At 33.0% G+C, this 18,867-nt stretch overlaps 1 protein-coding gene across 2 annotated transcripts in view; it reads right to left on the reverse strand.

Moving 5' to 3' along the window:
• Nucleotides 1–18,867, reverse strand: part of LOC124540459 (transcriptional activator cubitus interruptus) — a 99,535-nt gene that overhangs the window by 11,067 nt on the left and 69,601 nt on the right. For both annotated transcript variants that reach the window (XM_047118058.1, XM_047118057.1), the window contains exon 4: nt 17,230–17,354. In XM_047118058.1, coding sequence (XP_046974014.1) covers nt 17,230–17,354 — 125 coding nt within the window. The remainder of the gene's footprint in view (nt 1–17,229; nt 17,355–18,867) is intronic.

The raw sequence follows: 18,867 nt of genomic DNA on the forward strand, positions 1-18,867 counted from the left end.
CGAAATATCGCATGTCCGGGTCCGTTTGACGCGCCGCCCGACTACCAAAATTTTTATGTCTTCATCCTCTGTGAGAACCGGCAGAACATCGATATATCGGTATGATAAAAAAGCGATCATCGATCGAATCGAATAATCCAGTCCGTTCCGAATTCCACTCGCTGGCCGGTCGCGATGGTCACCCTAACGACATTCGTGTAACCGCGCGCAAAAACATTATTCGAATACTGACTTTATGTTCTTTTTTCGATCGGTTGAATATTGAACGATCGGGCGAATCGAGTTGGTCGCTTTTTGCTCGTAGGTTATCCGACTGTGGCCGAGTCGGTTTCGAACTGATGTATTAATTTTTATCGCTCTCGATTGGGCGTAAAATTAGTTGGGATGGATGACATCTAGTGTGGGTTTCGTGGTCACGTTTGGCGTTAAAATATGAATGTCAATAGCTTTGTTCGGCGGCGTCTTTATAGCCTGCGTAGCGACTTTGTAACGTCGTATACTAATGAGACTCGCTGTAAATTATGAGTTTAGTTATTTCACGAAACGCGGCGAGATGAAGGCGTTGCGATGTTAATTTCTGTTGCCTTAGACATTTTTATTTTACGTATTTAAAATATTTATTATCGTTAACAAAATACTTATAGTAAGCGTTTATATTGACTTCTTCCGTTTCCCGTTTTATTAAACAATAAATTTAGAGCAAAATACACATTTGTTTGAGACATTATGTTTACCTTTATATTTAACCATAAAATCGTTGAAACTAGTTACTATCTATTTTTACTTTGCTATCTTTGACATATAATATCGTAGAATAATTAAAAGTGTTTAATAACATCGCGAGGAAATCATGTGTTGGATAAACTTCAGGCATGTTAACAAAACTCCTTTAATGAGAAAGTTACAAACTGCTACTTCTAACGCTTTATAATGATCAACACGTTGTTAACAATCATTTCATTGGAATATTTAAAGGAACCCATTTTTTAATAGTTACACGTATTAGACCTTTATTGTACGAAGCTTAGTATTAAAAAGACGTAGAAATACTGTTTCCCAAATTTAATATATTTCCTCAGATTATAAAACAGTTCAAAAAGTTTTTGGTTTTGTATTTGCTTTTGTTGCCTCAATGTAACATCCCGAGGGCTCCTTGTTTATAATCCCAGTCTACAATAGATATAATCATTCTTAATTCAATCCGTAATTATTTAAAATAGTAATGCAACAGACTGAAAATGTCCTACTAATGGAGAGGCCATTTGAAGAATTATGGAGCTTATTCACATGCAGGTTTCCTTACGATGTATCCTTCACATTTGACAAACAAAAATTATGCACATGTATATTTTGTGACCACTGACCCCTATCAGCTGTAGTTGTTAAATCATTTTAAAGATATCAAATAAATATACAAATCGAAAGACAATCAAATCATCCTTGAAGTATCTTTGTATCCTAAAATATTCTTATTTCAAACATCACTTGTCATAAAACGATTAGCCCTGAGCCGGAGCCGCAAAAAAAGCCTTAACGAGGTTTTTATAATCAACAGTAACAGGTAGTGGTGAGATATAACGCAGGTGCTTCTTAGAATTTGATAAAAAATATTAAATTCTGAACGGGGTTGATGCCGCCGCATTAAAATTATGCTTCGTTTTTTTCGCTGCGCAGGCGCAAACTGTCAGACGCGTTAAGTTAACTTTATATACACCCGGTAAACGGTTATGCGTTTAAAATTTATATTTAATTTTTAGTTTGACAATCGCTAATGAGTTTTGTTGATATGTATATTTTTTATTATTGAGTTAACTGAAATTATCATTGGTGTTGATTTTGTTGTACATGCACTATCCTTTTCTTTTTATAGAGTTAAAATGAAATAGCGATATTTTCTGCAAAATTAGTTGAGCGATTATTAATTCTTACCTATTCAACCAAAACTAATCCTTTTAAGATATATTCGTGGCTAAGAGTAAGAAGTTAGCTTTAAGCTTATTTAATTAATACTATGTATAAAATACTGACAGATATTTTAAGTCTAGTAACACTGTACCAATAACAGTTCAACGAATAGTTGAGCTGTCTACTAGGCGTAATTCAGAAGCTATTTACTAGCTAAAAACTTGAAGTCGATATATAACGAACTAGTATTCGCCCGCAGCTTCGCTCGTTTATGATGTTGGTTGTCATGTGTCAAACAAAAAGTAGCCTATGTCCTTTCTTGGAGTTCAATTATGCTACACACCAAATTTCATCAAATTCGGTTCAGCGTTCTCATCGTGAAACAGCGACACACAGACATAGTTACTTTCACATTTATAATATGTAATATAGGAATACTGGTATTCCACTAATCTCTTTACAAAATGTGTACCAGGACTGCATAACTGTTCGAAGATATAATAATTGTGATTAACATTGACAATGCGAAAAATAAATTGTGAATTATTGTAATCAGTGTATATTATGAGTTTAAAAATGGTTATTTACTAACGAAAGTTGAAAATAATACTTAATTTATTCAAAAATGCATTTTTTCATACTTTTGTCACGTGACACAAAGTGCTCCTGATTAGCCGGGCTTATGATGAAGTCACTTTTTTGTACACTTTGCTTTTCTACTATTTGTACCACAGATTAAAATACAGGATAGTGACGTCACCGACCCCATTACAGCGCCATATTGTCCAAGAACGGTTTATGCGCGCTATTTAAATAAGGCAAATATGTACTAGAAATAAAAAACACAATTTTTACTGGGTTCCTTAACTTCTACTAAACAATATAAAATGGATTTTAAAAACCCGTCAAATAGCCTATTAAGTTAGTCAATGTTATTATATCTCTGATGCTGATAATATCTTAAGATACAAATAGCATATTTATAGTATGTAAATATCTCAATCATTCCAGAAGGTTCGAAAATAAAATCATAATATGACTTGCACCAACACGTAATTAAGTTGGACGACATAATTATAGGTCGACCCAGGTTATATACAGCCATCTCGTTCACACATAGGTAATCCTAGTATTTCTGTCTCTGTTCACCGTTCGCATGGTAATCGGCAATGATTTATTCCTAAATGATCCGTTTAAAATTCCTGGGTATTAATCCTGCTTCCAGGCTACTAGTTCTTAGGTGGTTAGGCATTAGAATTTATGGTGTTTTAAACATGTATCATGGTGTTCAAGTTAAGCTCTTTTTTAATTCGGAAAGGCTAATAGTGTACCATCTATGGTGACTTTTTACTCTAACAATTGAAGTCTAGTACTATTAACAATTCATACAGGCTTTTCTTACGCCATTGCGATCATCAAAGAAATGATGATGATATATCTTGCATCAATTACACTGACTAACTACCGAGGTAGCCAGAGAACGTCATTCTTAAACAAAGATGGCGCTTTAAAATCTCCGCAAGCAGCATTGAATTTTCATCTGCTTGATTTATATCTATTATTTTTCTTGTGCTCATCCGCATAGTAAAACATCATGAAAAATCCATAGACTCCTATACCAACGCGAATAATATATCCGTGGTGTGGTATCAGCTTATAACTGGACAAGCCAACTTTACTCAACTTAACTCCTAAATCGGAACGTAGCTATGCTAAGTATTTGTTGGTTAGTAGATTAACAATAACTACCCTACCCTACGCTTGCTCGGTCATATATATAGAGAAATATTTAGGAGTTTACTAATAAGATTTTCCTCGTAAGATCGCTAGACGAATAAAAAAATTTAACATCCAATTTTATGTCATAGAAAATTATTCTATCAAAATTGATCGAATCAGGTACACAACCCACTACTACACAACTCCAGACATGTCTGAAAAATGTAGATATTATCTATAAATATCGAGTCAATTCACGCTTTAATGGATGAATGGGTTTTTAATGAATTTTGGCATAAATATATTATGAGATAGGTCTTAAACCAGAGCATTACGTTCGCTTGAACCAAATGTAGATTGACACGCACAAGGTAAGTGCTAGATTTTAAATAGACTGCATTCACTGGCTCATAACTCGTGTATTTCAATAATAAAAGTACACACACAATCGAGGGTAATTCTACTAACTATTAGTAGTAAGCTCTCGATTTATTTTCCATATCACTTCGACTATAACTCACAAAAATAAGCTTCTCAGTCTCAGTTTAATTGAGAGGGGTGATTGTAGAATCACCCCTACTTATTTATATCCGTTTTATTATGACTATGAATTACAACTGAATCATCGTATAATTATAATAGGAAAAGGTTTAAATCGAAACGATTACGTATCGATTCGATTGCGATTGATTGACAATTTGTTAGTGGAATAACCCTGGTAGAACACTGTACTAGGACTTCTAAGTATTATCAATTGGCCGTAGAATATAGGGTGAGTGGGTACCTACTGAGAAGTACCTGCACAAAACCCTACCACCAAGTAAAGATCATATAATCCATAACATAAAAATACATTCACAGCATAAATCAAATCGATATTTTAAATTAAGAAATCAATATATTATTAAAGTATACCAAAGGAATGAACAGTTAATTATTTTTATTTGTATTGTGAAAACATTTATCTTTCTTAATTCTATCTTCAAAGGTTGTAAATCTTCACGCCGACCGTCATAGTTAACACCCTAAGGGTTCGAAAACAAACCAATACTATTCTGAAGGATAATTAAACAGACCCCTTGTGATTAGTCGCCGGAAGGACATGTGGGCGCAGCTTGTCGGTATTCGATTTCTTCCGATAATTACTATACCCGAAGTTTTAACGACTTCTAATATAACTATCTAGAAAGTTAGACGAACGTCTTCTTTACAGTTAAATGCTTACATTGCTTTTGATAATTAATCGTTTATACAGACATTTTTTCCTTGTAGTACAGGTAAATGATTAAGCGATGAAATTCTGTTGAACTTTGCAATGTAAAAAATACAAACCATCTTTAATTGCTTGCATTGCTTTGTATTGCTTTTGATAAGTAATCGTTTATATATTATTTATTTTATTTACTTTGTAATACAGGTTTTATAATTCAGCGGTTAGATGACATAGACAACAGACAACATTTACACTATCAAAATGTGACGCCGCCAAAAAAAATCCAATTCCAAAATTTCCAAATTTCTGGTTTCAAGTGCCAAGTTGAGCCGCTATAATGAACCGCTGTCCCATTTTATTTAGGGATTTATTCTCGTTTACTTTACTATCAATAACATTATTGTAACAATTTTAAGCTTTCATTAACTCCGATCAAAGTTTACTTGATTCAGGGTCACGTCAAGGCTCCAGGAAGAATTTTTGAATCATCATTTTGCAAATTTTTAAACTTCATTTCACTACGCACATTCTACGGGAAAAACCGAAAAGTAAATCATTGCAATTTCCCTCCTACTATAAGTCAATACATTGAAACATTATTTAAATTAAGAACAGTTTTATTTGAATAATTCCACGTTCAAGAAACCATAAAATAGACAGACTGTAATATCGCTAAGACGTGTTATTAACACAAATTGTCACCTAAATATATATCCATGCTATTTGTCAGTCTGTACGTCGGCTCGTCATAACATAAATCACAAGATGACATCTTATAAATCCGAGTGTATGTCAGCAAGTGGGCATTTCTGTACAATTAATGTTTGAACATATCTAATTTCTGATTTTATTGCTGTTTCTTTGGAGTTTGTTTGGAATTCTTGTTTAATAATAGTCTGAATTGAATTTGCTATGAGCAATATATGATGTTCTTTTAAAAATCGTTTTTAAGACCACTCATAAATCTACAAATATACAATACTAGTAGTTGTACGCGGCTTCACTAGCGTTTTGGGATATCAGTCGTTATGTGTTAGGCAAAAAAGTAGCCTATATCCTATCTTGGACTTCAAGTTTGCATTATGCCAAATTTCATCAAATTCGGTTCAGCGGTTTGGTCGTGAAAGAGCGACAGACGGTCAGAGTTACTTTCACATTTACACCTATTAATATAGAATGAGGCAGCATTTGTTTATATTCGTCTAACCATTTTTGTCATTGCGACTAAATACGCGCCAATTGCGTTGAAATAAAAAAATAATGGAAAAGTTCGCTTTCATAATCCAGTTAAATGAAAACCGTGCGAGGTGAGTAATCCAGCTAAAGATCAATGTTGTTATACTTTTCAAAATGATTTCAAAGGCCAGATTATTAATGAGAATAATTGTACAGAAAAACATTTTACTTTCCCGACCCTACGATTGAACTGAGGATCACAGCTCTAGACGCTAGACAGCATGAGTTAGAAGTCCGGAAACAAACAAATATAATAACTCAAATGCAATCCGAGCTGAAGACACAGGACCGTGTTTCTACTAAAATATTATTCGAAACCAAAACACATCGTCACCACATGTGAGAATTCGCATTTGCGCACAAAAACACGTGTTAACTTGATAATGAGCTTTCTCGGAACAGCGGAACGACAAAGCTCTTTACATGATTTATACTTCCCCAACACTTGAACAACAATTAAAGGATTACACCTCTAAACACAATTACAAGTTGCAATTAGATTATATTACAGATATATTTATTAGTATCTAAAGAACTTATACTGTTTGATTCGATAATATTTAAATTTAAATGTGTGTTGAATTATTGGGAACACTATAACAGAAATTATGCTTATCACTTTTTAGAGTACATCTGCTATAATATTGTTATATAAATGGAAAATAAAAGTCTAGATAGCGGATTTTCTAAAAATGCGCTCTAAAGGTGCACGACGAGCAAATATAGCTGACATTTTTTCTTCGCCAATATGTCGTCAAAATTTTAAGCTAAATCGTTTCTTATGTCTGTAGTTACACTGGCTCACTCGCCATTCCAACCAGTACGAGACAATACTGAGTTACTTTTTGGGGGTAAATATATTAAAATTAAGTTGTACATACCCTAATGGACTTGCAGAATGCCCCAAGTATAAAAGATCCTAGTACGAATCCCAGTAATTAATACAATATACGAAAATAGACCTCACATTAATATACAGAGGATTTTGCATTCGATGTAAGGGAAAACTCACCCTAATTTCATAACAATAAAAGTGATATTACAAGTACTTATAATGATTATTATGCCCCTTTAAACTGTCCGACCTCAAACACCACAGTAATATTGATTGGTGCAAAAAAATATCACAAAAAACCTTTGACGGAGCAGAATATATTATGATACATGTATATCACCATTCACAGTAAACCTACCGGGTAGATTAAACAACGTTTCATCAACAGTAGAAAATATATTCTGCCAAGAATTAAATTTAAAAAAAATTGCAGAAGGAAAAACCTATATCGTCCTTGTAGAACCTTACCAACGACATTTACTACAGATATACAAATATATATTAACTTGATTTATATGTTGTATCTTATTAAGATGTAAATGATAAGTTATATCAAAACCCGTGGCAGCAATAAGTTCATTATCAAACTAAATAAGACATTAGATCAAGAGATAAATTCTTAATGTACGTAAAAAATTTAATGTTTGTTAATGAAATATGTTACCGAATGTAATTTAAAAATAATGTCTGTTTTTATCTTCTATTCGGTAAATTTTAAGACTATATTTTTGTTGGTGGACGAACAATTTGGCCACTTGATGGTAAATGGTCACCATCGCCCACAGATAATGTATATGTTAGAAATATTAACCATTAACCATTCCTTACATCACCAATGCGCCACCAACTTTGGTAATTAAGATATTATGTCCCTTGTACCTGTAGTTACACTGGCTCACTCACCGTTCCAACCGGCATAAAACAATACTGAGTACTGTTAAAAATACATAGACATTATTGAAAATATAAATATTTTCAAATTAATGAAATCGACGTAACTTACTAAATATAGTGACCGCTTTCGAAGAATGATCCAGTCAAACGGCACTAAGACAAAAAAATATAATCTGTCGTATCTACAATTAATTTTGAATACGTCCAATCAAAAGCAAAAAAAAATACAATTAAAAATAGAGTTAACGCTCAATGACCCCAGTGATTACAAGTTATTACTTTAAATATCATCCTTAACAACATCTTAATGGACACCGTTGTAATCGATTTCCACACACAATAATCGATACTAGATATTATCATTGAATCGAATTAGGGTTGAATTCCATCAAATAAACAGAACCATGTTCAGCGAATATGTGCTAAGAATTTTCTATTTTCCACTTTGCAGGTGATTTTTTGTTGCCTTAATGGAACTTTCAAATTGTCTAATTACCAAATCAAAACACGAGTGGTCAAATAAATATTAAAGACAGAATACAATTAACAATCGTATCGCTAATTTAATAAAAAAAATGAATAATTATGACACATTTCCATAAAACATTATATTTTTTAACGAAACACGTAAACATTTAATTGCCATAAAACTTTTTATCCTCGAGTGGCGCCAAATAAGATGGAATGTCAGCTTTAAGTATTGGCGAAACGCCAATCGCATTAGGATTAACCCCTCGTACGCCTTACACATAAAGTAATTACGTTTTCTATCGAAGTGGGGCTTAAAAAACAGGAATCAATGTTTCTGGGAACAATTATGTGCGTGTGTCGTGGGCGGAACGGTGTGTTACAAGTCAAAAGAAGAAGAGGAATTACGTCATATGATATTTTCAATGACGTCACAATACTTTTAGCTGATCTATATAAATATAATAAATGTGAAAGTAATTTTGTCTGCTTTATTGTCTTTTACGACCAAACCGCTGAATCGCATTTGATGAAATTTGCTATGAAGGGAACTTTAACTCCAAGAAAGGGCATAGGCTAATTTTTTTGCCTAACACATGACAACCAACACCCTAATATGCGTGCGAAGCCGCGGGCGACTACTAGTTCTAAATATGTATTAAATTACTTACGAAACGATTTCTATAAATATTTTTGAATACGCCAAAGCGTAGGAATATGATCACAAATGTTACCAATTTAATTGCAATTTGATTCTTCGACAAAAATTAACAAACTTTATTTAGTTTGAGTTTCCGTATCTCTAATGACACTCGCATTATCTTTAATCATACATAAGCCATTGGAAATATCAATATTCCGAAGTAAATATATAATAAAAATAGTTAATATCGCATTAATATGCCGAAGTAAATATATAATAAAAATAGTTAACTTATTATCGCTGCCGCTTATGCAATGGACCGCTGTGAAGCTTACACCAATAAGATGAAACTTGTTTCAGAGATGTCTCAATCTCGATACAGACCGGATCAATCGTGCCGACGGGTTTTTTATCGGATATGATCAAACAGGTTCCTTGAAGAAATTGTTGATTATCGTTCAAAACATTTATAAGTATTATTTGTCTATCTCTTATATCAATCGAAATTTTTATACCGAATATTAAATTCCTACCATTATGACACTAATTAAGAAAAATGGTGATATCGCATTCATTATATTTTGAAAGATACGATCTTAATTAATACACGAGGATGATAAACGCCCAAAGCTATTGAGATAATATTTATAAATTAACTTATAATAAAGAAAAATAAAACAGTTACTGAGTAAGCGCAAATGTTCAACAATAAAACAGTCGATGGAGATGAAAAAGTAAATAAAAATGAAGATATGAAAGATGTTAATGCTGGCACGATAAACCACAAAGAAATTATCGCCATTAAAGTTGAGATAAAAGATATTTATTAAATTGTTTCACTTGCTACATGCGCAGCAGGTCAGCTATCCGATATGGACGTCGTCGATCACTTAGTAGGAGCCGAGTTGATAGTGGTTCTCAACACAACATTAAAAAAGAAAAACTTACTAGACCGATACTTATATCGATCATGGCCTTTCAACAAATATTTGATGAGAATTTGTAGATGTGGAATTTTAAATAGATTAAAATTAAAACACCAATATACATTTGAAATTTCATAAATCGATAAGATGAAAAGCCTCTTTGGGGTTAATGATTTCTTTGATTTTAACAAGAATACTTTTCAAATAATGCTATTCAATGAAAGTATTTCCAATGAGACAAAATCAAAGTAGGCGTCGTCATTTAATTAAAGCTACTTAAACAATACCTTGGAGAAATGTTTAAAATGTTGATTAAGCATAAGAATATAATACAAACAGTTTCTTGTACAAGAAATGACGCTCCACGGACCATTTCGGTGAATCGGAATAAAAAGTCATTCAATTAAAGGACCCGAGATCAGAATTAAGCCTTCCACGTTTAAAATGCATTAATCCGGTCACTTGTCATGCGCGGGCGCAATCTCTGCGTCTCTCTCTAAAACCCGTTCCGGTACACCTCTCGTTTCGTCTTGACAAAGATTAGGGTCCAGAAACATGCTTCTTTGACAAAGATAATTAAGTACATGGAAAGTCACCAAATACTGACACTTTTCACATTGTATTTTTTCACTCGGTGACCGTAATACCGACTAGTTTTATTAAACGTCCATTCTTACCTCAGTAATCACAATTAGCCCATTTATCTACGATTAATTTTTAGAGACATTTCTGAAACTGTCAATATCAGTATCTTGTCCATTCGTTTGACATCTGGTATCATTCTTTCTCTTTTTACAGCCACAGTGCTTAAGCCTTTTTGTTTTATTTTAATTTGGGAGTAACATGAACTCTCAATCTTTCGTTCACAGTTTTTACGCTCGGTTAACTCCGAGCTGGGCCTTAATTTATGATTATCGAAGGTCGAAGACGCATATCGACTCGGACTATACGAATAATAATATTTCGATATATTGACGTCTTTTACGATACGAACGCTTAACGATTTTATAATCTCACACTCGACGCATAAACACTTTATGACTTCGAAATGAATGCGAATCGGTACCACTCGATTGCAAATTCGAGAACTTTTTATATTAGTATCATGTTAATATTACGAGATCGTTTTCTGGATTCCGTATAATCGACGCCATTTTAATTCTTGTGCACGGAGGTTTATTAAATCGTTTCAAAAAATTATTCTCGTTGAACTGACAGGCAGATAAAGTAATTAAGGTTTGCCGAGAAAATTCTTTAGCACGTAATAAAGGGGGATCTGTGTAAACGAGTCCATTAAGGTAAATACGAAGACTTAATCAACTGAACATGACCGGATCTCCTTGAAGACCTAAAATAAAACGAAATCACAGCGCGACAACTTGCAGTGTTAGTAAACGTTAATACGGAAAATCTTTCACATGTAACACTTAAGTTTGCTCGACTTTTGCTGAAAAATCTTGTTAAGTTTTAATTTAAATATGACGATAATTCGATGCAAGTTCCCGTATTTCTCGTTGCGTTCAGAGAGTAATGTAAATGAATCAACATCTTTATTACAGTAGCTTTTAAGCCTGAGTTCCTTTGTTTTTTTTGTCTGTTTTGTCATCATTTATGCCATGAAACATTTGAGCATGTACAGTATTTTAAACTCTGTCAATACATGTTAAGGTATGATTCCCTGTGAGGTGCCGTGTCGTAGGAGTAGTTGTTTGTTTTAAAAGGACTTTATCGCTGCACGTAGGCTCGATTTGAATAAAAATACAATTTATATGTGTCGGAGAGTTCGGCAAGGCAGTGTTGGGTTACGGAGCCGGTCGGACGACTCGGCTCCCAATTTGCTGGTGCATTTCTGAGTAAGTTATTAAGTTTCGGCTTGTCACTTCGGTTGCGAAATTTCGCAGTCCACTGATGACGTTTAATATTTTACATAAAAACGCAGACCCATGCAGTTTCTGAGGTTTTCATTATAGATTTATTTGAGAATATCATCAAAGTATTCCTCAATTTTATATTCCTAATTACACACAGCCTCGTAAATCTTCGACTAAATTCGTCAAGTACAAAAAGTATTATTATTATAAATAATGATTAACAAATAAAAAAGTCTGCTTGAGTCATAAAAAGAACTCAGTTATAATATTATAAACATAAAAATAAGAAGTTTTCGAGATATTATATACGAAACTGGAAGCTTTGATATTACAATCCAAAGTGATTAATGATAAGTGTATTGAAAATACTTATATATAAATCAATTCAGCAAGTTTTTTTATGTATTAATAAATTGACTAACAGGAATCAATGACACAAATTTAATTAGATGTGATATGAATGAAAAAACAATTAATGATCAGTAGCGTAATTTACTAGTACGAAGATCTGAGAGCAAAAAATATAGCGAAGGCTAGACGAAGTAAGGTTAAAAGTTTAATACATTTATCAGCTATCGTTATAATCCATTCGACTGTAAGAAATCTGTCATTATGATTGTGAACACTCTGTATATAATTGTTTAAAATTCATGGCCGAATAATATTATATAATAATTATAAAACTTTATTACTTCCGACGTTACGTAAATGCTGTAGGTAACATTATCTAGACAATATTATTTAAGTTATTCAAAAATATGATATATATAATATGTATGCATATATATCATAGAACTGCTAAGTCGATTTAATTGTCTGTGTTAAATTTGGTTTAGAATGTCAAATGTAAATCTATATTAATAATATAAATGTGAATGTAACTGTGTGTAAGGTAACAAGTAGGTAAGGACATAGGCTAATTCATTTTTCTAACACATGACAATCAACCCCTAAAATACAAACGAAGCGAAGAATAATTTTACAAAATATTGATGTATTACGCCTAATATATTTAAAGTGGCTCGATACAATAGTTCGAAATTTAAAATACTGCGAAGACTTGGAAGTAAAATCAGTAGAAATTTTCAACCAATCAAATTACACAGATAAACGTTAAATTACATATAATAAAACCTCTTTGGTTTATTTGACAGATGTCAAAACGAAGCATTAACATTGCATCTGACCACAGATTATTATTGAGCGGTTTGATTACATGAATTATTAAAAAACCAATTAAACCCATTGTAAATTGAAAAGCTCAAAAACGAATAAAACATTTGAATATAATCGACGCAGTATTAACTAAATTGAATCGTAATAAACCCGCGTTGTTAGTTTTGCAAATTGCAATGAATATTCATAAGTCTATAATTATTTTTAATGTGGCAATCCCCATCTTCCAATATCGAAACATAAAACAAAAACGCACTGGTTTAAGGTATCAAAATTTTACCCGAATTTCGTACAAAGAAAGAAATAAACGAAAAACGAAATGCTTTAACACGAAAGTAACTTAACCCTTCACGGCCGAAGGTATTTTCTGCGTCGAATCGAATCTGTTTATGGTTAAAAGAAAAAATTGCAATCTATATCGGATTACAACGGCTGCCGAGGTCTCCTTACACGTCTTTAGATAACGGTCAATTAGGTGCGACTTTTTTCATAACGGATAGCTTTATGCGAAATATGACAGCAATATTAACGTGACGCACCAATCAAATCGTTACATGTTATTCTAAATTTAAAACTTGACAACTGTCAGGCAAAGAAAAAAATACGGTACTGGTTTTGTAATCAAAAAAATATTTAAATGACGTTCCATTTTTGAAAATAGTAAAAAGCCGAAAATTACTAACAACTAATTGTCGAAATAACTCTTATGAGTTTAAATTCTATTAGCCGAATAACTCAACTCCTTTGTCGTAATGACTTCATTGTAAATTGTTGTCATGTTTTTTGACTCATTTAAGTTATGACGGGAATCAACTTGCCCCACTGGTCCTTTTAATTGGTCCGAGTAAGTACACATTGGCATTTCAGACAAATTGTTCAAATTGATGATGTTAAAATTGCTTACATTTTTTTTTACATTTCATGACCAATTATGTAATTCCATTTACTTTAAACAATTAATGTTTTGGACGACTTATAATTTGACATTGAGTGTTTTTTTTTTTAATTTTACTTAAGCAATGGTCGTAAAAATATCTGCCAATGAATGTTTGTTTCTGGTCACTGTTCCTCTTTCTTCTCTCAATTCTGGACTCTTCTTTCAAAGATAAGGATCATCATAATCCACAATGTGGGCACATTGCACTAAGATAGTGCAGAATTGAGAGAAGAAAGAGGAACAGTGACAAGAAACAAACATTCATTGGCAGATACTTTTACTTTTACTTACTCGATACACTTATGCCAGAATGTCATCCATGAGTTGAATTTTCGTTATTTTAGGTAGCACATATAAAAAAAATGTATAAACTGTCCATTTTTAACGTTCGATAAGAGTAACTTTTGAGTATCATAACGTTTCTTCTATCTAAATTCCGAACTATTGTTAGTTTTCCTATAACACAATTCGGTGAAATGATTATTCAAAACTGCTTATAACAGTGAATATTTTGATTTATAAATAAAAATTTTTAAATGTTCGATATAAATGTCACGAGCTTTAGACTACTGCCGGATCATACTATCATAAAACTAAATAAAAACTACAGCTAAAATATAAATATATAATATAATACATAATACCGGTGTTATTAATATTATAAATATATAAAAATGTTACACCGCATACACTTAAGAATTCGTCGTAATAAACGTCTTGGCTACATCCTGCATTATAGTTAGTGTAATGAATTGTTTACCCAGTACTCAAGTGGTCGATTATTTTTAATCTGTGCCTCAGGTTTCCTGCACCGGATGGTGTATGCCCTATATACTACAGACCTACTGAACTACGCGTCTGTTACTCGTAAGGATTAAGACCTATTAGTTACGATGATATAGATTCCATTTCATTAACTTAATATATGTCATATTAAAAAAAACTGCGGCCAATTTTGACGAGGTATAACGAAATAATCATTTAAAGGATTAATTAGATTACTAATAATATATGTTAAGAAAGTTAAGATTAAATAAAGAATTTAGAAAAAAATATATAGGTAGCAGCAAATAATTCTAAATGATGATGGCCGACAACAAAACTCCTCAGAACTTAGAGATTCGTTGATTCATATTTAAAAAAGGAACACCGTATGTGTTCTTTTTTTAAAAATCTGTCCGAGTTTTAAAGCTATCACTTGATGAAAGGCTCGTGTATAAAACTATCAACAAGCAAACTTAATCGTATATTCAAACCAGCACTATTATCCACAGCGAATCGCTAATGTGTACTCGCGGCGCACAAAATGTGTACACCGTATATCTCATAAAATATTAGCTTAGGTCAGTAATAAAAGTTATAATCAAAGTTTATGAAGTACATTGAAGTACTTTTACATATGTGGCACTGTTATACTGTTTTTACATACATTTTATATGAAATTTCAAATAGGGAAATAAGGGAAAATTGGAGAACATCACATACATTACTCTGAACCCAATGTGAGTAGTTAAAGCACTTGTGCTATGGAAAATCAGACGTAACGATGGTATAAACACCAGACCTAAGACAACATAAAAAAGTAATGAGCTTTTTCTACATCGATTCGATCGGGAATCGAACCCGTTACCTTGCAGTTGCGTACATGAAAACCGGTGTACACGCTACTCGACCACGGAGGTCGTCAAATATATATTTTTTTAAAGTATTATGTGACATTATATCATAAACTGTAACTACCGTAGCATAACGTAGGGTATGTTCAATATTTTCTACATCCTTACATTGAATAAACAACGAAATATCAACAACGCATTGATTTACTTCTAAAATTTGATATTAATGATTTGATGACTCTATTTTATTTTATTACAAGAAAAACCGTTCAGACAACTAGTATGCCATACTAAAATAAACCTTTTATCCTCATTTAAATCGCCCTAAGTCAAAAAAATATTTAAAATAATTATACCGTAAATGGTAACGAGCTTAATCGTTAAAATGTCTTAATTGCAAGGTCGAAATCCCAACCCTTCGATACTAAAATGCATGCCAATTTTAACCCGTGACTTAAGTACCGTCTGTCCTTTAATAGCCTTTTTCGTATCTCAAATCGCAACGTTCATTAATTCATTTTGCGACTAAACATCAAGGAAATAAAGTTGACTTTGCATTGTACAGACTTAGGAAATAAATGGTAGCAGTCGTGAGTTCAAATCCTAATTAACACCTCCGTGTATAGATAAATTGCACCGATAGTGTACGGATGTGGCGTTTGCCAGGTTTTTGTGGTATATTTACGGTCCTTATTGAATTTTTGTGTATTTTATTGTACGATTGGTTTGTTTGACTCTGGAAATTGAAATATATTCTAAGCAATGTAGCTCTATATGGGTATGAAAACAAAACTTTTTCTGGTGCTAAAGCTTTATGCTCAACCAGGTACCATCTCATATTATCTACCACCAAGCAGCAATACTTAGTATTATTGTCCAAATTGAGGATGAGTAATAATAATAATAAATATGAGACAACATCACATACCAATGTAAGTAACTAAAGCACTTGTGTTATGGAAAATCAGAAGTAACGACGGTACCACAGACACCCAGATCCAAGACAACATAGAATACTAATTATAATCAACATCGACTCGGCCAGGAATCGAACCCGGGACCTCGGAGTGGCGTACCTATGAAAACCGGTGTACTCACCACTCGACCACGGAGGTCGTCAAAATGAGTGAGCCAGTGTAACTACAGGCACAAGGGACAACATTTTAGCTCCCAAGGTTGGTAACGTATTGTTTATGTGATTCCATTTCAATCGCTAACGTATATAGGCAGTGATAACAACTAACCATTAGATAGATTTGCCAGTTCAACACAGCATAAAGTATCAAAATCAATCAAGTCCAATAAGACAGTAAATCCAAAACAAATGCTTTAACTGAAATGTAAATATCTCCTTCTCTTTCCAATGGAGCATGAATACAAAATTCAATTGTTATCAGCGTTAAACCAGATATAGGAATAAAAGCAACACAGCGACATGAGAAATGCACAACAACAGACGCCATTATATTATGTTATCTTCATTCTGTATAATGTTACAGGCTTATCATTGTAACGTTACCATGTTGTTGGAACTGCATTTCAGTCTTGGATTCGATCGGAGTCACCTTTCATTGTTTCCTCGGGTGTGGGAGGAAAGGGCGAATGTCTGATAATGTATCAGCACGTATTATTTGTATGATTGTACTTTTTATTTGTAATCTTCCTCAGTTCTAAAAAGTAACTTTTAATTTCTTTCATGTTTATGTCTTAGAACATTCTGATATTAAGCATTGTTGTTGATACTAGTAATGCTTTGATATTTAATAATGAAATGTAATGAAATAACTTACCTCTTAAAGTATTAGCACCATATAGAGGATGGTCATAAGGCACGGGGCGGTAAGCAGGGTGGAGGGCGGCAAGGTAGCTCAATTCACTGGTAGCTCCAGCCGCCGCCGCCGCTGCTGCTGCCAATCTATGAACAAAATAAATATCATTGATTAATTTTTTGACACTCAAAATCATTTTAATATAGCAGGAGTAAGAAGACACCAAGACAACGATCATCATGTAAAAATTTCTAGAAGATCCTAATTCTCTATTAGTAATACAATAATTATTGAAGTTAATTATCCATAGAGATTTTTTCGATTGAAAATAAGATTATTGCATTTCGTATATAATATTATAGCTGAGTCCAACTCAATTATTAATCTCGCTTGCAATAAAAGCATCTCCTCCGATTTTGACGGCTCAATAAAGAAAAAATATTAAAACATTTGACAAATTTAACAAACATTTGTAATTCAATTCTTTGGCTTCTTAATTTTGGGCGTAACGACGTCTAATATATTCAACTGCCTTCATGTTTAATCATGAAAGATCGAAATCAATCGATAACCGTTGGATCTGGAATTCGATTTTGCATTTCGAAAGCAATTATACAAGCTCTGCCACCAATAGGAACAATCTGACAAGTCATAAAACTTCTACGACACAAAGGACACCAACTAAAAAAGCACCTGCCCTATTCAAAGTATTCAGACCATCGGTGCGGACCTCAAGGTCTAACAGTGGGGTTCCGAGCGAAAAAACTGGTGAAGCACGATTCGACCAACGAATGTGTTGTTCGAATATATTTCTGCGAATACAATTCTAGACCAAACTAAGAGTACAAAGGTAGAGTAATGGCTATTCTTTGTGTTTTCACTTCAAATAGAAAGTAAAGATTTTTTTACTTCGTCTAAATTTCAATAGTAATTTATGTCCTAAATAAAATTTCAAATTGCGAATTTTGTGCAGTCGTAAATTTTGAGGGAACCCTAAAAATTCGTCCGAAGGTATCTGTGATGTAAAATGTCTGGACATTTGATAGGGCAATAAGCGACGTCTGGGCGACATTTTTGGTGCAAATTAAGGGACAGATGAGGAAAAACGAAGGGAATTTTGCACATTTATTTGCACATAAGTAAATATTTTTGTTGATTGTTTCACTGACCAAAACAGACCTCTTGATAGACGAAGTATTTATATGGATTTAATTATCAAAGACTTAGATGTATCCAATTAATTGAAAGCACAGATTAAATATAAATATTTATAACGATAAGTGAAATTATAGATAGCATGTTGGCTATGAAATAGGCAAACAATATCAATACAGTACTCCATTCCCACGTTTATATAAAAAACAAATCGACCAAAGCGATTCGCTAGCGAATAAAAACACAATAGCGCACGCGCAATGCGCCCAGTAATAAAATTATTAAACAAATCAAACTCATAACATAATAATGCGGCAAGAAAATTGTCGGGTGGGCTCGGAATAAAGAAATTATCCAACTTACTGGCCAGACGATTGCGTCCCTCGAACAAAGACGTAGCATTGAGAAACGAAAGAAAAAGAAAAAAATATGGCGGCTAACAAAATAAATAAAACAAGTGCAAGAACACGCGCGCCTGCGCCCCGCGTGACGTCTTCATGTAGG

Source organism: Vanessa cardui, chromosome 25 (assembly GCF_905220365.1).
Source record: "Vanessa cardui chromosome 25, ilVanCard2.1, whole genome shotgun sequence".
Taxonomy (NCBI): Eukaryota; Metazoa; Arthropoda; class Insecta; order Lepidoptera; family Nymphalidae; genus Vanessa; species Vanessa cardui.